Source organism: Natrix helvetica, assembly GCF_964273705.1.
Source record: "Natrix helvetica genome assembly, chromosome: 1".
Classification (NCBI taxonomy): domain Eukaryota; kingdom Metazoa; phylum Chordata; class Lepidosauria; order Squamata; family Natricidae; genus Natrix; species Natrix helvetica.
Window position 1 is genome coordinate 273519585 of NC_138548.1, and position 21299 is coordinate 273540883.

The 21299-nt window shown below is 39.6% G+C and overlaps 1 protein-coding gene across 2 annotated transcripts in view; it reads left to right on the plus strand.

The window, feature by feature from the left end:
- The window catches only part of PPP2R2B (protein phosphatase 2 regulatory subunit Bbeta), a 284774-nt gene that overhangs the window by 226349 nt on the left and 37126 nt on the right, over window positions 1-21299 (plus strand). For both annotated transcript variants that reach the window (XM_081936016.1, XM_081936017.1), the window contains exon 5: window positions 15384-15561. In XM_081936016.1, the coding sequence (XP_081792142.1) occupies window positions 15384-15561 (178 nt within the window). The remainder of the gene's footprint in view (window positions 1-15383; window positions 15562-21299) is intronic.

The window sequence follows — 21299 nt, forward strand, 5'->3', positions numbered from 1 at the left end:
AACTGGGTATGTCTAGTTTAATGAAAAGAAGGACTAAGGGAGACATGATAGCAGTGTTCCAATATCTCAGGGGTTGCCACAAAGAAGAGGGAGTCAAACTATTTTCCCAAGGCACCTGAGGGTAGAACAAGAAGCAATGGGTGGAAACTAATCAAGGAGAGAAGCAACTTAGAATTGAGGAGAAACTTCCTGACAGTTAGAACAATTAATCGGTGGAACAGCTTGCCTCCAGAAGTTGTGAATGCCCCAACACTGGAAGTCTTTAAGAAGATGTTGGATAGCCATTTGTCTGAAACGGTATAGGGTTTCCTGCCTAGGCAGGGGGTTGGACTAGAAGACCTCCAAGGTCCCTTCCAACTCTGCTATTGCATTATTGTATTATACTGCCACTGATTTGATTTTGCTTTTTATTTCGGCTATGTAGCCTGAAATGTCCATATTTTGTTGAGAAAAGTTGCTCCAGTCCCTTGATCACATTCTCAGCTGACTTCTACTTTGGGTTTTTTTTTCCGCATGACCCATTTATCAAGATATGTCTACCAGTGACTACTGATCATGTGGTTGATTGTGTTTTCTCCAACTGCAGAGGCAGAATGTATCTCAACCCAGTTGTTAGGGATAGGAGGAGGAGGAGGAGGAAAGTGTCATGTTAATGTCTTGCTTGTGGATTTTTTTTCATGGACATTTTGTTGACTTAACATTTTATTGGACCACAAAGGACTTTTCTGATACAACATAACTGGGTGAGAGACAGGGGAGCAAATAAACACCAGAAAATCAAATTAAAATTAAAAACAATCAGCTACAGTATCATCATCCATTGAGAATACTATGCAGAAATGTCTGGTTAGACATTTATTTTAGTTATTTTAAGTTATTTTAAGTTATTTTAAAAATGCTTCAATTATCTAGGCAATGGATGACCAGGTATCTAGCATTTAGATTTAGATTCCTTGCTGCAAGGATTTAAACCTTCTCCACTTGAAATTCTGTTTTCTTCCAGCCCTGCCTAATGACGCACCCAGTAAATTTGTAGTCAGCCTTTTGGATGTACTGAAAGAAATGCCATCTAATTATTTATACTGGCAGGCCTACCAGTCTTTTTTTTCCACATTTTTTTTATTTGTAAACATAAAAGACAACATTAAAAAAAAGTCTTGAATCACTATGGCACAGGTGTCAAACTCACAGCATCATGTTGCTGTCACATGCCGTTTCGCGATGTTTTTCCCCTTTGCGGAGCTATGGTGGGCGTGACCTGTATGTGACATATCTGGCCTGCAGGCCACCAGTTTGACACCCCTTCTGCATGGCTCTTGTAGGTTAGTGCTCTTGTTGGAGCATTCTAACATCAAGAGGTCCAGGATACTGAGATAAAGGTGGGTGTCCACTTTTTTGGACAGCTTGAAGGGACTTGAAAGCAGGCAGCTGGCTTTTAAAGAGAAAGAGAGAGAATTCTCTTGTTAGTTTGCCTGAATCTTGCAGAAACTTTAGATGCAGCACCCATGTCAGGAAATTTGGCAACATATAAATCATCATCTCAATTTTCTCTGCATTGCACAGTGTGCAATAACAGGTAGTAAAAAGGAAAGTGGGGGCCCAGAGAATCTGGAGTTTGACCAATAGTGTATAACCTTATTAAAAAGTCTTCAGTTTTCTTTTCAAGCAGAATTTGTCCATTATTGAAGCAAGAGGGAATAGAGTTTCTGCCTGGTGGAAGACAGATGGATGTCCACAGACTGGGTTTCTAAGGCAGTCATTTTTGTGACATATACTAACAGTTAAGAGTTGGATATGACTGACCACACTGGGTGCTAAGCTGCTACTATGGCAATAAAAGACGACCCATCTAGAATTTGTCTAAAAATGCTCAGTTCTGTAGTCTGAGGGACTATTAAAAGGGATCCTTTTAATAGGCTCTGTAAGAGCAGGGGGCTGACACTAAATATGTTCTTCAAAGGAGGAACTGCATATAGATATCTTCCTGCAAATAGGAAAAGCAGTTCCAGAAATCTTGTATCCAGCTGCAAGTTCCAGGGGATTCTAGTAGCAGCACCTCCTAAAAGTTATTTTTTCTTATCTGGCTTTGCCATATTTGATAACAAATGGCATGAGCCTTGCAGGAAACTGTGGGTAGTTTGCATGTATTATATCAGGACTATTTTGTTAAATTAATACAACGAGCAGGAATTGTATGGGAAATCTTCCAAACTATAGCAAGCTAATGTTTAGCTCTTTGGGTTTCAAAGCATTTCAAGTAAGACGGAACACAAAACATGAATTCCCAAACAACCCAAATAGCAATCTTCATGGGAATATTTCAGAGGCCTGAATTTCCTTCCCATGTTACCATTCATTTTGGATAGTTTTAGAAAAGTAGCATCACGTCATATGCCATATGTTGATTGTGCTCTTAATCACTAGGGAAAAAAACATAAAACATTCTTTCTTATCTTTCTTTGTATAAGAAAAAAAAAACTTTAAAAGGCAGTACATTTCTTTCATGTTTTTCTTTATGCTGGCAGGAAATTTCAGGAAACTTTTAACAGTTTCAGCGTTCATTATAGCTGTATCAAGGAGGAGGAGGGTTTCATATTCCCTCCCTTCCTTTGTGGGGCGTGTCAAATTTTTCAAATTTTTAATTTCCAAACATTAGGGGCGCTCAAAACTTGTGTCATGCATCGTGGATTGTAAATATATTTTGGTTACTTTGATATCATTTAGAGGTGCTTGGTAAGTAAAGACATAAATATCATAACTTTTTAACATATTGTTTGTTTCATTTGTGCATTTTTGTGCCAAGTTTCAGTTACCTAAAAAAATAGCTGCACTACTGATGCTGTACAAAGAAACCAAAAGCAGACATGTCCTTATTTTTTTCACTGTCATTACTTTTTCTCTCATTGTCTTTACAAATCTGCCGGAAGAACAATCCTATGGGACACACGTAAGAAATGGAAAGTAGGCTACCGCAATACTGTGGAAATGCAACACCAAATAATCCAGATATCATTGGCAACCTTCAGTCTCGAAAGACGATGGCATCGTGCTCTGGAAGGAGGTCCTAATGCAGCATCTGGTGTGGCTAAAAATCCAATGTGGGAGTGGCAATCCCTTCCACACTAAGGGCAGATACCTTCTGTCCCCTGCCCAGCCCCCAGATTTCACTGGTTCCGGGACTGCCTCTTTGTCTCAGCCTGCCAAACGAGTATCTCTTCGAATTGGAGAAGGCCATGCTGCGTCTTTAGCCTCCAAGCTGAATGATCAGAGGTCAAGGCTTCCCAGCTGTTTATATCCATTCCCAAGGCCTTTAGATCCCTCTTGCAGATATCCTTATATCGCAGCTGTGGTCTCCCTCTGGGGCGCTTTCCCTTCACTAATTCTCCATACAGGAGATCTTTCAGATGAATCCAGATAAAGCTATGAGATAAGTAAACAAGTGATACATTTGCACCAGAAGAGCCTGCTCTGCTTAAATACAAGATATAGGTACTTCCTGGACAATGTCTAGGGGATTCTCAGTCATCCAGGTCATGGTTGTCCCAAAGGTGCTTTTCTAGAGGCAACTGGATTTTCTGGATTTTCTTTGAAGACGTTTTGCTTCTCATCCAAGAAGATTATTCAGAGAGAGAGAGAGCTGAAGAAGCTTCTTGGATGGGAAGCGAAACATCTTCAAAGAAAAACCAGAAAGTCAAAAACCAGTTGCCTCTTGAAAAATCACCTTTGGGGCTTCCTGGACAATGGGAGGAATGACTTGAAAAAAATCCTTTCCTAGCCTTTGTCTTTAAGGAGAAAAACCTTCCTTTGTGGACTTCAGCTGTGCATGTGTAGACCCAGAAGTAAGTTAGAATACATTCAAGCCAGAGTTCTGTTTTCATTCATTTTCTTTGATCAATTGTTGCCTTGAACTGTTTAGGCTTGTCTTCCTGCTGAGGGACAAGGTAGGGAAGACTGGATTAGGCACTGAAGGAGTTCTTCATTACTGACCACCAGCTGACTTTGCAGACCAGCCCAATTTACATAGTTTGCAATTTCAGAAGGACTCGGACTCACTGAAGCACAGATTTTTAGGATGTTGAACATGAAGTTGCAAAGGCGTTGTTGCATCAACATGCATCCTTTTTGAGGGGTGAAGGAAGAGGAAAATAATTGCTTTTAAACCACTTCAGACCACTTGTTCATTTAGCTATGGAGTCTGTGTGCAGACAGGCAGCGATTTTCAAGATGTCAGTTGACAGCATCCATTTCTAGAGTCCTCCTCCTTTACAACAATGTTTGTGTGCCCACTAAAAGACCCACTAGGAATCCTGAGTAACATTGATTGCTTTTTCACTAGATAACATTGATTGCTTGCTTTTTCACTAGATTAGATTGATCTTGCCCACCTTGGCAGCCATTTTCCAAAGATGTTTGATACCTATGCAAAATTGGAGGTATCCCAGCCCCATTCCAGATTGCCTAACCCTGAGGGAGCATTATTTGCATATCAAGCCTGGTGAAGACCTTTCATTTTCATAATACACAATATTTTAAAACTAGGGAGTGTCTTTTAATCCATTTCAAGTTTTATTGATGTGTAGGTATTAGGTTTGTTTGATCATTTTAGCTGGATCATTAAGGAAAAGCTAGGTAAAATATTATTAAAAGCAACAATAGTGGCAGCAGTAACAGCACCTGGTGAGAATTAGTTATTAGCAACGCAGTTTATTGCCAGGGAGATCTATGTGGCAGATACATGATGCAGTGAGATACTTTCCCCCATGGCCAGAAGAGAAAGGGAGCCATTTATAAAGTTTTGTTTTGTTTTTCTTTTAGTGAAGAAGAAAGATGAGTCCCATGATAGATTTGCTTATCTGCACATGGAGCTATTTAAAAAGAAATAAGGAAAAGGGGGCTCAAATACTGTGCTGAGCAATCTGTCATTTAAGAATGTGCTAATCCCCTCTAGCTTTGCAGAAGAAAACAGTGAGACCAAAAGCGGCTTATCATGTTTGGCTGATTCCTGGGTTATGCTAAGCCATCATATGATCTGTTAGATCAGGAGCGTCAAACTTGATTTCTATGAGGGCCACATCAGGGTTGTGTTTGACCTTGGGGGGCTGGGGTGAGTGTGGCCAGGGTTGGCATGGCCAATTCAACATCACTTGTGTCAGGGGCACCTGTGGTGGCCTGAGTGCTCTGCCAGTGAAAATGGGCTCCCAGGCTCCATTTCGGCTGTGACGGCCTTCTGCAACCGTCTGCCAGCAAAAACTGAACTCAAGAGGGTCATACTTGAATGTAGTGAACAAAATCAGCTTATTTGTACGAACTGGGTACTCTTAAAATGTACCTTTATAGATGCAAACCCAGCATGTTTGATGATCTTACCTCTCAGATAAGAATACATGTTAAAGTTTTCCATGGCGCTCTGGTAATCAAGCAGCAAATTTTAATCTATGCCAGAGGTGAATAACCTACGACCCAGAACTTCGTGCTACCCACAAATGCTTCATTGCAGGGTTGTGTCCAAACTTGGCAACTTTAAGGCTTGTGGATTTCAACTCTCCAAAATTCCCTAGTCACCATGGAATTCCAGGAGTTGAAGTCCACAAGTCTTTAAGATCCCTGGGTTGGACAAGCCTGCTTAATTTGATCCTTGCAACTTCTTGATAAAGACTATAGAAAATTGACAGCTTAGTTTCCACCCCTTTGAGATAGTGATAGAATCAGTGGTGGGTTTCACATTTTGTTACCACCAGTTTGCTGCACACTGCCACTTCCATGCATGTACCTGGCCTTCCGCACATGCCCTTTGCTCACACACACACCTTCCGTGCATGCGCCCGACCTCAAAAACGTGCCTAATTAGGACGGCATAGAGAGGGGGGTCAGGCCCCCACAATTTCTGCTACCAGTTCTGGCGATCCAGTCGGAACCGACTGAATACCACTTCTGGATTGAATAGTGTATGATAGTGTAATAACCATATTGTGTATCCTAATGTAATATAGGCATAATATAATTAAAACTATCCCTTTATAACTCTCATCCCAAACTCAGCCCTGCACACCAGTGTGATGATGTTATTCTTCCTTATGAACGTCAGCTCCTTCCCCACATGTTGTATTTAACCTTAGCCCAAAAAGGTTGCCCATTTTCTATCTACGCCATAGCTGCAGGCTATAAGAGTTAATTCAGATACAATCTCTATGAGCCAAATTTTAGATTAAATCTGGTTTTAGCTGATTTTTTTTCCAGGTTGTCCTAGAAACTGCCAGCATCTTTCAGCTTATTCCAACATTTGCATTTATACACAGATATAAATGTATAAAAGATAAACTGCAAGCATGAAGAAAGCTGTTTCTGATGCAGAGCATGTTTAAAATGTTATGCTGCGGGAATCACTGCTTTGATTTTTGTGTCAGACGTGGGTTTATTCTGCAGCATGAAAGTATATATATTCTTATTCCTCCCAATGTTCTCAATAACATTACCATTTGTGATAGATAGGGCAATTTAAAACACATGGCTTTTATAAAAGGAATAAAATGCTATAAAACTCATGTGGCAGAACAAATTCATTTTGAGTTATCAGATCTTCACCAAAGCATTGTAACAAAAGTAATTAAGTTTTTTTAAAAAAAAGTTTTCTCCATTTGCAGGAACCATTTAAAAGAGTAAGGTTCTACATTTAGGCAACAAAAATGGAATGCACAGGTACAGTATAGGTGGTACCTTGCTCAGTAGTAGTAACTGTGAAAGGGATCTTGGAGTCCTAGTGGACAACCATTTAAATATGAGCCAGCAGTGTGCAGCAGCTGCCAAAAAAGCCAACACAGTTCTAGGCTGCATCAACAGAGGGATAGAATCAAGATCACGTGAAGTGTTAATACCACTTTACAATGCCTTGGTAAGGCCACACTTGGAATACTGCATTCAGTTCTGGTCGCCACGATGTAAAAAAGATGTGGAGACTCTAGAAAGAGTGCAGAGAAGAGCAACAAAGATGATTAGGGGACTGGAGACTAAAACATATGAAGAACGGTTGCAGGAACTGGGTATGTTTAGCTTAAGAGAAAGAAGGACTAGGGGAGACATGATAGCATTGTTCCAATATCTCAGAGGTTGCCACAAAGAAGAGGGAGTCAAACTATTTTCCAAGGCACCTGAGGGTAGAACAAGAAGCAATGGGTGGAAACTAATCAAGGAAAGAAGCAACTTAGAACTGAGGAGAAATTTCCTGACAGTTAGAACAATTAATCAGTGGAACAGCTTGCCTCCAGAAGTTGTGAATGCCCCAACACTGGAAGTCTTTAAGAAGATGTTGGATAGCCATTTGCCTGAAACGGTATAGGGTTTCCTGCCTAGGCAGGGGGTTGGACTAGAAGACCTCCAAGGTCCCTTCCAACTCTACTATTGTATTGTATTGTATAGTTCCAAAAATGCTTAGTGGATAACATTTGCATGCTGAACTGATCTCATCAAGAAATTCAATGTATCCAAGGCAGGATCTTTTGACTTTTCTGGATCATGAATGACCAACTCTTGCTAATTTCTGATTGGAGATATTTCATTATGACAAAGCGCTCTGTGTTACTAAACTGCTCTGTTATGTTTAATGTAAAAGAAGATCATTATGTTCCTACTACTGCTAAACTTTTTTTAATGCAAAGATATCAGATTTTTTTAGGAATGCCCTTGGGAAAAATGCTATTAAGAGTCATTAGCAAACATCAAATAACAACCTGGGAATATTACAGAAAGTAGTCAGTTCAGAGGTAGGTTGCTAAATTTTTTGCTACCTGTTTGGATGCGCTCCTGCGCGTGCGTGTTGGGTGGGCGGGTGGGTGGGTGGAGCCTCCCGCCACTGCTACTACCAGTTCAGCCGATCTGGGCCGAACTGGCAGCAACCCACCTCTGAGTTAGTCTCTAGTGTCCTTTCAAAGAAGAACTGGCTTGTAATTGCCAGGATTTACTAAATAACTTTAAGTAAACGAAAACAAAAATTGGAGGTTATTTAAGCACTGTGTTAATTTTGATTAATTTTAATAATTATTAATGATTACCTTATTTAGCATTATCTCCATCTTTATAAACTAGACAGTAGAGAAACCTGTATAGAACTTATACTAATTTATAAGAACATCATAATTTAAGTTGTAAAACTTGATTAATTATTATTGCTGTAAATATATTTTTCCTGAGTCTGGAATTTGGAAAACAACTTTGGAGAAAAATTTACAGAGTGAATATAACATTAGATTCATTGCCAGAGTCCTTCTGAGCACTCTTACAACAATGAGAATTGATAACACAGCATGTAAAGATATTCCTGGAGGATGAAACATTGAGAGGTGATAATTACAAGGAGAAGTTGGCTGAATAGATAACTCAGCTATAAAGCGTTAACTCGAAGGCAGATGGCCCACCACAAGTAGAACAAGAATGATAGTCCAAAATCTCTATCAGTGGCCTCTTTATAAAGAAAAGAAATCTTTTAAAATTGTGAAGGAAAAAGTAATTTAGGGAACTGATTAGAACTAAAAACTGAATGGAGTATTGCCAGTTGCTGACATTTAGACTTGGAAGAGTAGTAAGCCTGAAACTTCCTTCATTTTCTGCACTTCTAACAAATGATGTTTATAGGCTGCTGAAAGCATAAGAAGAAATAGCTATTTCATGGAGAATATGTTTGAGTGCACATCCATAACAGGGCCTGCTCTATTTCGCCTCACTGTGCTGGGTGAACCCAGATGCTGTGGTTCATAAATGATGGTTTGGGTTTAGCATTGCACATTAATCAAACCTGTCGGTTTACGCATCCAAGTTGCATTTATAAATCAATATTTATGTGATGTGTGAAACCAACCATTTTTTCATTGAGAAGTTTTAAAGGTATGGGAAGCTGACCTTTTGGGAACTACAGTAGCATCCCAATCTTTCATTTGCATGCAGGCTGATTTGTTTTGCCCTGTGATTTGTGTTCATTTTATATGTGTTGTGGCTCTGTTTTCATTAGTTATGCGTACTTGAGAAATACATTGACAAGCTGCTGAGGAGGAAAAAGGGAATATGGAATCAGTCTTTTCAGGTGTACAATTTTCACTGGTGGTCTTCCCTGTCAATTGTTCCTTTTACAAAATTAAGAACTAAGGCTGTGAAATTCTTATTTCTGAAAAATAAGAAGGGTGAAAAAGAGAGTTTTTTTTTAATTGCCTCTACGTTTTTATATTCTCTTGCCTTGGTCACAAATGGAATCTTTTCTCCTCATTATTCAACCATTTCATATTTGTAAAATCAGCGTTGAGCCTTAAAAGCCAGATCTGGCCTCCTTGAATTTTTTTCCTATTCCTCTGATTTGCCACAGCAATTACCTTGTCAGTATCTGCATCTAGGCATATTGTAAAAACAATATGCCCAACAGAGTTATCAAGAGGAATCTGATTGCTGTGACTTTGCATTTGATAGCACAATTTTGCCTTGCATAATTCTCCCTGATTAGTGATACAAGAGGAAACTATCAATCTGAGAGATGACTTTTTGTCCGCTAGCTCTTTTTAGAAAGGAGAAATATATCAGGGAGATCACTTGAAAAGATCTCTGTATTTTAGTAGTGAATTGCTAACAAGCCCATAAATCTACAGAAACTGTCGACACAGTGGAGGGAAAGCCTCTGGTAACTACATAATGCTGTTGTTTGAAACAAAAGAAAAGATGCAAGAAATAAATTAAATTCAGAGGAGCAATATTGGATATACCTCAGTGCAGCTTTTAGATCTTTCTACAAAAACTTTTTGTGCTTCTTTTCAATCTACACTTGACCCATTGGTCTCAGATTTGGTGGTCCGATCAATCATTCAAAAAATAAAAAGCTAGCAGATAAAAAGTCAACTCTCAGATTGATAGTTTCCTCTTGTGTCACTAAACAGGGAGAATTATGCAAAGCAAAATTGTGCTGCCAAATGCAAAGGCAGATATTTATGAAGTTCAACTGAGGGGACTCCATCTCATGCTGCACTCACAATGTTTTAAGGCATCGGGGGGGGGGGGGGGCTTGAACCAATTGTGAATGATGGCCTAATTTCAGAAGCAAAAGCAGTCTGTCCCTTCAAATCATGGTTTGTAAAAGCAGAGTGAGGCAGAAGAAATGCGCTGTTTGCTACTGGTAAATACAAGAATTTAGTTATGCCTGACTCACTAGGCCAGGGGTCGTCAACCTTTTTATACCTACCGCCCACTTTTGTATCTCTGTTAGTAGTAAAATTTTCTAACCGCCCACCGGCTCCACAGTAATGGTGATTTATAAAGTAGGGAAGTAGCTTTACTTTATAAATTTTACAAAGCAGAGTTACAGCAAAACCCCACCGCCCACCACGAAAGCTGGAACGCCCACTAGTGGGCGGTAGGGACCAGGTTGACTACCACTGCACTAGGCAGAGAAGAAGAAAAATAAGTGGGAATGGCATCCTGATTCTGATGTCTCAATTCAACATATCAGGCATCCCATCAAGTATCATACATGAACCATTACATACATCTCTAGCCCACGTACATTCCATATGCATTTTTTCTTCTATCTCTTTTCTTCTATAGCTTTCCAGTAAATAGATATAAACCCCTCCTAGAGTTAATGGAAGACACATATACACACATTCACACTGTTAATTCCATGGTAGTAAATTGAAAATTGTTTATTAGAACCTATACCCATCTATAACCCCAAGTTACATTACCCCAAACTTCATGCTGTCTGGCTTCATGTGAATGACACATTCTTTCAATTGCAGCCTAGGTCCATAGCAGGATCACTTGTACCTGTTTTGCAAATAATCATCATATTTGGTAAACCCACTTACAAGAACTATTTGCTAAGACTACGTAGTACCCTTTTGTTTTTCCTCTGAAAAAGGATACAGTTGATACCCACACATAGTCTAACCCAGGGGTGTCAAACTCACGGTGTCATGTTGTCATTACGTGGTGTATCGCGACTCCCCCCTTCGCTAAAATGGGAGTGGGGGGGCAGCGCGTGATGCATCTGGCCCGCGAGGCACAAGTTTGACACCCCTGGTCTAGCCTATTGGGAATGAAAGGGGAAATTTATGTAGGAGATGTATTAGAGATTCCAACTTCTTCTCTTTGGACCACATCTCAGCTTTCTCTGTTAAGCTGTGTAGTGATGCCAGAGGACAGGGATATACAACAACACATGGGGTGATACAAGATGTAAGGCAGGGAGCTATAATGTGGCAAATGTCATTTTCCTGTTTGCTACTTTACAGCCCCCTGCCCTACATCTTCCATCGCCCCATGTATTCTTGTGTAACTTCTTCATTCATCCCATGTGTTGTTGTTATTGTTATTGGTTAAATGTCTTCCGTAGCTTCATATGCTTTGGAGATGCAGCATATCAGCATGCTAGGCACATGCTCTGTAGGGAAATGGGTAATGGAAAAACTCAACAGGGCTCCTGCTTCTGAGTCTGTCAAGAAGCACTTAGGCACATTCATTAAAGCAAACAGCCCACTGCTTCTGCTCGCCTTCGCACGCTCAACAACAACGGTGGCTGCAGTCTGAAAAAGACCTAAAGCGAGGTTTTGGTTTAATAGACGAGCTCAGTAGTTGTTTCCACCTACACTTTACCTTTTGGCTTTCTCTGCCTGTTGTAGACTCCTACTCCATTCTGCTTTTAAGTTCACGTCTCCCGATTCTCCTCCGTAGTAGAAGGATCCATAAATGAATAAAAAGGACATATGCCGAAAGCAAATCTTTATTTATTTATAAAACCCAAAGATACAATATGTTTGAATAAGCTTTTGTTCCAGCTGGAGAGATAAATAGATGAACCCACAGAGGGATAGAGTGAGTCCCCAAAAGCTGATAAAAAAGCAACAACTCAGAATAATTGTAAGAAAACAGCAGCGATCAAATTTATCTTCTTTCCTGGTTTAATTTGGGGTTGCCTAAAGGTAGAGGCCAAAAGGAAAGTTGTTCCCTTTGCTTTTAGAATTACATTAACTTCTGAATCATAACCAAAAATGAACGCTGACACTCAGGGAGGATTAATACTTTATTAACTTTGGGAACTGGAAATCTCCAGTAAATTGCAAGGGGTTACATGTATAGTGAAGGCCTGTGATAATCACATTTCCCATTTAGATGTGGCTTGTTCTGTCGTATTAAAAACAGTGTACGCTTACATCAGTTCATTTAGTGACCATTCAAAGTTATAACGGCACTGAAAAAAGTGACTCATGACCGTTTTCCAAATGACCGTTGCAGCATCCCCATGGTCTCGTGATCAAAATCCAGATGCTTGGCAACTGGTTCATATTTATTGAGGGTTGCAGTGTCCCGGGGTCATGTGATCCCTTTTTGCAACCTTCTGATAAGCCAAGTCAACAAGGAAGCCAGAGTCACTTAGCAACCATGTTACTAACTTAACAACTGCAGTGATTCCATTAACAACTGTGGCATAAAAGGGGGGGAAAGTCACTTACTTATTACCCGTTTGCTACACAGGTAGTCCTTGACTTATGACCACAACTGATCCTAGAATTTCTGTTGCTAAGCGAGATAGTTATTATCTCGCTTAGCAACAGAAATTTTAGGATCAGTTGTGGTCATACGTCAAGGACTACCTGTATAGCAAACAGGTAATAAGGTAAAATCAAAGCCATCAAGTGACTTCTGAGTGAACACATAGGAAACAACAGTTCTGGGTTTGATTCCCTACAGCAGAAACAGGGAATGTTTAGCTCGCCAGAATCAGTGGAACAGAATCTGTCAGCCCACCCAGAACAATCCATACTGAAGAATATTGAATATTGCAGTTCAGCAACATCTGAAGCCTCCTCTGCAAGGATATATTTTTTAATCCATCATTTCATTCATATTCCTTTTCTGCCATAATGGGAGATATTAAGTGTGAGGTTTCCACGGTCTGCCTGTTTACTTGGAAAGAAAATGTCTATGATTATGATTCATGGTTAGCAGGAAAAGTATTGAATAGATTTAGCTTGCGTATGTATGCCCCAAATACTCAAAATTGTTTAATACTTGATAGAGATAGCATGGGGAAACTTATTCTCTGTTGTATTTCAGTGTAACCTTGCCTCCTTCGATCACTTCACAGATTTAATTAGTCTTTGGCCTTTGCGCATTCCAAGCTTTGTGGTGCATTTCAGTGAGAAATGCATACAAACAAGTACAGAATTGAGAGGTGTCTCCAGCCATAGTTTTATGAATATTTGAAAAATGTTTCCATCATGATTAATCAGAAGAGTTGTGCAGTTTGGATACGTGAATTAACTACCAATTCTCTTTTATTAATGGCATTCCTACAATTGGAATACGTCTAAAGAAAAGGAATGTATATTACATAGGCTCTGGGTACCTAGGGGACTGGGGGCTAAAACATATAAAGAACGGTTGCAGGAACTGGGTATGTCTAGTTTAATAGAAAGAAGGACTAGGGTAGACATGATAGCAGTGTTCCAATACCTCAGGGGCTGCCACAAAGAAGAGGGAGTCAAACTATTCTCCAAAGCACCTGAGGGTAGGACAAGAAGCAATGGGTGGAAACTAATCAAGGAGAGAAGCAACCTAGAACTAACGAGAAATTTCCTGAGTTAGAACAATTAATCAGTGGAACAAATTGCCTACAGAAGTTGTGAATGCTCCAACACTGGTTGTTTTTAAGAAGATGTTGGATAACCATTTGTCTGAAGTGGTGTAGGATTTCCTGTCTAAGCAGGGATTGGACTAGAAGATCTCCAAGGTTCCTTCCAAGTCTGTTATTCTATTATCTATCTGAGCCTGTATATAGAGTATATGCATGCATATACACACAGTTAAGTATCCATATGGGCTCCATAGAAATATGATTCTCTCACTGCAATATTCATTTGTTTCCCTTGCAACGTTTTAATAGTAGAATGGTCATCCACTTCCCCGTCCTGTGGTCCATTTGTTTAACAATACTAGAGTGGGGGGAGAACCCTCTGAAATTAGTTCAGCCACTCAGCACAGATGTGGACAATCTTCTCCAACATATTTGACTACCCTATCCTTTGATGTGTTGCTTTGCCCCAGCCTCTTCTTACCTACCTTTAATTTTGTTTGTTTGTCATTTTCAGGGAACTCTAACCTGGGAGCTTTTGAAAACCATCCTGTTTCTGACAGTCTGAATGACTGTTTGCTTCCAACAGGCAGAATACTAGCCTATGTCCCTAGATAGCTGCGGCAGGCCCTCCAAGAGCAAATGATGCATCATTGCATATGTCAGGCTGAATTAGAAAGCAGGCTCATCACATTACACTCAGAGTTGGAGCTGGCAGCTCCTGTGTCCTAGAGTCACTTGATCTGGGCTGTCATACTCCCATCTCCATCACTTCAGCCATGGGGAATCTCCCTAGACAACCTACGGACAATAATGCTTAGTAATGAAGTTGCTATGAGGAAATGGTTTCTTGGCACTGGCCGCCACTAGCTGTTCTATTAAGTTGTCTTATGGTGTTATGTAGTTGAAGGTATTATTTATGCTGCTATTTATTTCTGCTGTTGTTAACGTACTTGCTCATTGATTGGGTACAGCAGCTTATTAGTATATATTGAATAAGCATAAAAAGGAAAAAAATAAAGTTATATATCTGTCTCTGTTTGGGAGGGGCCCTGGGTGATCCCGCCTCTTTTATTATCCTTGTTGGTAGGATGATATGAATATCATGTGATTTGAGGATGACAAAAAATGCCTTTCAGATAGATTCCTTAGAAATATTATCTAATGTTAAACCATGAAGGAATGTTTGATCCAAGGTAATTTGATTGGTTATGTGATTGAACTGAAGCTTTCTTCTTTCTTTCTTGACAGTATTGGGCCAGATATGCTAGTTATATAATTCAGTTGGTTTGCTTGTCAAATTCATATCCCTCCTTTGGACTCCTTTATAAAAATAAATAATATCTTCATTTTTCTATCAAATGCTGCAACTGAAAATACTACAGAGCATTTCAATACAATAGAAGAGCAATAAGATATGACGGAGAAAAAAACCCCAAAGCCAAGTAAAATACACCAAATAAAGAAAAATATTCATTGATTAGTATACATAAATCTGCTGAACTGTAGAGTGCGTATATTTTATCTAACGAAATTAAATTTTCTGGTGTCACATTTAAGAACCAGAGGAAGAAATTGTGAACATTGAATTGTTGTATGACGGTGCTGATTATTCAACAAACATAGCAGCATAATGGCAAATAGAGGAAGACTGTTGCATGGGAACAGTGGAAACAGGGACAAAATACTGAAACAGGCACACACAGTATATTGTGTGATAAATTTCTTTGATAAAAGTATTAATTATATTTGATTAACTCCTTTTGTTTCTTGTCTTTGTTAGGTACCTGTGCTAAGGCCCATGGATTTAATGGTGGAGGCAACTCCCAGAAGAGTCTTTGCAAATGCACATACCTATCACATCAATTCCATCTCTGTAAACAGTGACTATGAAACCTACATGTCAGCAGATGACTTGAGGATAAACCTATGGAACTTTGAAATAACCAATCAAAGTTTTAGTATCCTTTGCTGCATGAGTCTGCCTGGAAAGATCATCCAATGAGAAGAGTCCTGTTTTAAGAAGAAGCACACTGCTCAATATACAAGTTTACATCTCTTCAATGGTTGGTTCTAATGTGCAGTTTACATTTGTTCATTTTCCTGGGCCCCATCTACCTTTTATCCTATACACTAACTTTTATTTAAAATGGTCATATCTGAGGCCTGTTTAATCTGGAGATTTTGCTCCCTTTTTATGATTCTTTATCAGTATGGTTTAATGTTAAATAGTGTCTCAAGCAGTGGTGCAATGCAGTGGTTTGGGCAAACCTGTAGTGGTGACGGTGGGAGGCTCCACCAACCCGCCCGGATGTCATCACGTCCCGTTTTTGATGCTCTGCACTTGTGCAGAAGGTCATTTGCAAACCGGTAGCAAAGGTAAGTTGATTTTACCCCTGGTCTCAAGAGCTGAAGTGTATTTCTGCCACTAAAAAAGTGAACCAAGAAATGTAGGAGGAACCCAAAAAGAGCAAATATTTCTTTTCAGAGATCCTCTCTATAATTGCGTTGTTGAAATCCCTGTGTTTTTTATTTGAAATGTTTCAATAACATGCAATTTTGAAGTTTATTCAAATGCTTACTTTGGTGATGAGCAGATGTTCTCCATGAGATTTGTGTCATGAAGATAAGTTTACGTAAGTATTAACTATTTAAAGGGGGGTGCTTCTCAATATTGTTGTTGTCATGAGCTAAGCAGCCTTTGGTGTAGCATCGATGTGATCATATTCCTTGGAAGTGCCATCCTTTGTCAACAGTCAAGGATGTGTCTTCTCAGTATGCATGTGCATGCTCAGATGACCTTGGATGGCCACCAAAGCAGCTGCACAGGACTTTTGGAAGAAGAGAGACAGACAGACACTTTGAGAAATAGTATTTTGTTTATGGCAATGCTGCAGGAGAAACACCTCTCAAAATGGTCGGCCCATTTTAATTTTTTTTAGTTAGGCACAGAAGTAGACATTTCAGGAGTGAATTGTGTTGCATAAAAGTATTTGTGCCTTTATTTTAAAATCTACAGCCTTTCAAAATCTGGGTTTGCGAATATATAGAGCAAATTCTTTCATGTACTGGTATGAACCAGTGTATTGCAAACAGGAAATATGTCCCATTGGACATTTTGCGAGCTGCTTCCCCAAAATGCAGCTCAGATGGATTTTCATGATCTATTTCCATATTTCTTTTATACATATTTTATTCTGTGAGCACATAGACAGTAGTTTTGTCTTGAAATAGAGACAATAATGGTAGGAAATAAGCTGCACAAATGTCCCTACCCAGCTGTCTTCTGCGTTGTAAGTTGGCTACAGTGTAGAATTGGGGTGGGAGTCCTCAACGAGGCAAAAATCCAAGCTTGCTCTAGGGAATCCTTAATAGTATGGTTGGATTTGGAAAGGTGACATTGTAGGCCTTCCTAGCATGCCCTGCATCAACTGTAGCCATTTTAAGTGGGTACAAATAAAGATTTGTATTTAACAAAGGTTTATTGACCTCTCACTTGCCTTATTAGCTACCACACTTTGTGGAGAACAGAACTTCCTTCTCAGTACAGATTAATCTGGCATTTGTGTTTGGAGACGTGTGGCTAATAGGCTGGTAGTTTTTGCAAGAAGGAGAAGGTAGAGAATTCTGTAATTCTTAAACTTAGGTAATAGGAAGACACGGTTAAAAAAACAATCTGGAGGAGTGTGGTAACTCCTTCTCCAAGGCAACGCAATTCAAGTAACTGCTAGAGCAAAGATGAAAGGTGACATGGAGAGGCTGTTTCTATGCTGTTAGGTGTAGAGAACAGGAACTTTAGATTTCTTTTACTATGGAGGAAGAAACTGTGAGCCTTATGGAGAATAGTTAGAAGGGCTCAAGGAAGTGGCAGAGAGTATTCTAATAGTGTTCTTCTTAGTATATTCTAACTTGTACCTGCCATGTGATACTCCTGCTCTAAAGGTCATCCTGTTCTAAATCAAGATGATCATCCTGTGTGTTTATTTGAAGGATATTCTGCTCAAATAGCAATAGCACTTATACACTGCTTCATAGTGCTTTACAGCCCTTTCTAAATTGTCAGCATATTGCCCGCAACAATCTGGGTCCTCATTTTACCTATCTCAGAAGGATGGAATTCTGAGTCAAACTTGAGCCAGTCAGGATCAAACGCCTGGCAGTCGGCAGATTTAGCCTGCAATGCTGCATTCTAACCACTATGGCTCAAATGAAGAGCAAAAAAGGGAGAGAAGAAAGACAGCAACAGAGGATAAAGAGGAATAGCAACAGTGACAGGCGACTGTTAGAATTTGGGGAAAGGAAATCAGGGAAGAAGTGGGTTGCATTAAGGAAGAGCAAAAGAGGAGAAAAAAGATGCAAAGGGGAGCATTGCAGGTTGTGGGATAGGTGATTCTCTTCCACAGTTTATTCCTGCAAGAGAAAGATATGTCTAGATATATTTTTCCTCTTCCATTTATATGTAAGTGGCCTTGCCTTTTGAATGTTGCCTTAACAATTAATTCCTTGAGCCTCTTGCACAGCTTTGTTACCGACAACAGAGAACATTCTGGTTTAGGTACCCAAGAATGCACATGTAGCTCAGATGAGTTGCTGGTGCTATTTTCCAGCTTGGCTGACAACTGTTTAGATTTTGCTTACGGATTAGCATGGGAGATAAGAGGAGCCATTGTAGGGTATAATTTAGAAGACAGGTGTCTTTAGAGAGGATGTGGGAAAGAAATATTAATAGGTAGCTTTCACTATGCTCGAAATGTATGACAGGCTGCCAGAAGCCGGCATTCAAATGAGATTCTGCCAGTCAAGTTTATAAAGCCATAATAGGAATTATAATAGGACAAAGAACAATAATTCATTTCTATAAAGCATGTCCAAAACATCACATAGTCTTTTAAGTAACACTGCTGTGCAGTAAATGGAAATCAGTTACTGAAGGTGATTGAAAAAAGAAAGAAAAACCTTCAGAGCCAGGTGTATGCATAAATATTTGTGCACTTGTAAGTATTTTTTCTTTTTATCAGCAATGAGATAGAGACTTGCTGGATATTTGTCATAGACTTTTCCTCAAAAGACAGAGGTGCTGGAGAGGCCACAAGATAATAGTAGCAGTGAAGGAAAGCAGAATGAATCATCATGCATTTTCCCATAAGGGTCTGTTTGCAGATATGGTATGCTAGCTTAATCCAGATGTTGGATGCTGCACTTCATATTTCTCAGCAAGCTGTAGAACCAATATCATTCCCGACTTCAGATAGCCAGAAGCACTAGAAGAGGTATACAATATTTTAATAGCAGAGGGCTATCCTTTCTAAAAGGGACACAGTGACTCACTGGCTAAGATGTTGAGCTGGTCGATCAGAAAGGTTGGCAGTTCGGTGGTTTGAATCCCTAGCGCCGCATAACAGAGTGAGATCCCGTTACTTGTCCCAGCTTCTGCCAACCTAGCTGTTCGAAAGCACATAAAAATGCAAGTAGAAAAATAGGGACCACCTTTGGTGGGAAGGTAGCAGTGTTCCATGCGCCTTCGGCGTTTAGTCATGCAAGCTACATGACCACGGAGACGTCTTCAGACAGCGCTGGCTTTGAACAGAGATGAGCATCACCCTCTAGAGTCGGGAACGACTAGCATGTATGTGCGAGGGGAAACCTTTACCTTTATCCTTTCTAAAGAAAGCCAGCATTGTGTGGTAGTTAAAGTTCTGAATGCTGAATTTGGAGAGCTGCGTTCCAGTCCATTTTCAGCCTTGGAAGCTCCCTGGCTAACGTTCACTGTTTCTTAGAAAGATTGTAAGAAAACTTAGAGGAGGGAATGCTCTGGATACTGTCTTCATCTTCTGAGAGAAAGACAAGATACAAATCTATTCATCATTTTGTCTGCCAAAGGCTGCAGTGGGTTGCCTTGTTTGGCAGAAGAGAAATGATGGATCAGCATTGACTCATAGGGTTCAGCCTGTATGTATTAATTTAGCGCTATTTTTATAGCCTTAGTTTTTTGTTCACTGCATTACATCACTTCGTTCTTGGCAGTTAATCTGCCTTTTTATCATGGGTTACCTTTTGCAAATTTAATTCCATAGAAAGTAGGAATCTGTAGAACTTGTTCTTCCAAAGAGTATAACAATGTCATCTTTATCAAACTGATCTGTCCTAAAAGAAAAAGGTTCTCCTTGTTTATCAATACATCATAGCTAGAACTGAACAGTTTGTAATGAAACCTGACTGATATCTGAAGTGGCTGCTTGATTTTTAGTAGTTTGTTTATAGGGTCCTGCTTGTTTAATAGCCATTGCCAATCACTTCTTCTTGGAAGACTAAAAAACATGTAAGGGGTATTGCATATAAACTTGCCAGAGTTAAGTGTTTTTAGCATTAGCAAAAATAACATTTCAAATACTTACCATGTGCAGTATATAATACAAGCTGTAAAAGCCTAGATACTTTAAAGATCTATTTTTTAAAGAAGGATTATGCAGATACCTCATTGTTCTGTCAAGGTTGCTAAACCTGTGTTTGTTTGAACTGTGAAATATAAGGCCCATTAAATGGCTTGAGTGGGAAAACTGGTTTAGCCAATTATATTCAAGGTTTAAGGAGGCATGAAATGTAATTTCAGTTTAGCAATGGCTTGTATCAAAAGAGGCATAAATTCTCATTCCTGCCTCTCTTCTTCCACCAAGAAAGATGCAATCAGTTGAGAACTACTTCACGCTGCAGATAGTAATTGCTTTTCAGGGACTTTTTTGAGACTATTTGGCAAACACTGAAATGAAATGTTGGCATATTTAAGAAAAGTTATTCTGTTCAATACATAACATTCTTTTGTCCTAGACAGTTAGCTGCCTTTTAGTCACAGGTTACCTTCTGCAAATTTAATTCCATAGAGAGCTGTGGTGGAATTCTTTTTTTTTTTTACTACCGGTTCTGTGGGCGTGGCTTGGTGGGCGTGGCAGAGAAAGGATGCTGCAAAATCCTCATTCCCTCCCGATCAACTGGGACTCTGGAAGCAGAGAATAGATGGGGGCAGGACCAGTCAGAGGTAGTATTTACCAGTTCTCCGAACTACTCAAAATTTCCGCTACCGGTTCTCCAAAACTGGTCAGAACCTGCTGAATGCCACCTCTGATACAGAGCTTACAGAACTTGTTCTTCTGAAGATTGTAACAAACCCATCTTTACTCGACTGATATGTCCTGCAATCCCAAACCATTATCCGTCCTCCCACAATGACTTTTATGAAGTTTCTAAAAACTTCTCCAAAAATTCTGGCAAAATTTTCATTTTAATCCAGTCACAAAGAAAAAGTCTGGAAGCACCGAATGTACCTGAAACCAAATTTAGATTTTGTCCTACACCTACCACATTTCTGAAGCAATACTCAAAATCAAACAGGCCTCAAACTAAAAAGCCTGGACGCTCCTGCTAGAACAGACAATTCAGCAAAGCCAGTTGTGCTTTTGGGGTATAATTAATTTCTAATAAATGCTTCTAATGGAGGCACAAAACCTAGAGATTAATCAGATCTCCATAAAGCTGGAGACATTATAAACTGTGCAAGTCTTCCCTGCCTATGTACTTTTGCATACCTTTTACAAGCATTCTTTCAAACTGCTTTATAACCTTGTGGGTCTTTTTATAATCCTTATTGCTTTCCCTCAGAGGTGTGGATGTACTCAAAGACATTTGCCTTGGAACCTATCAGACT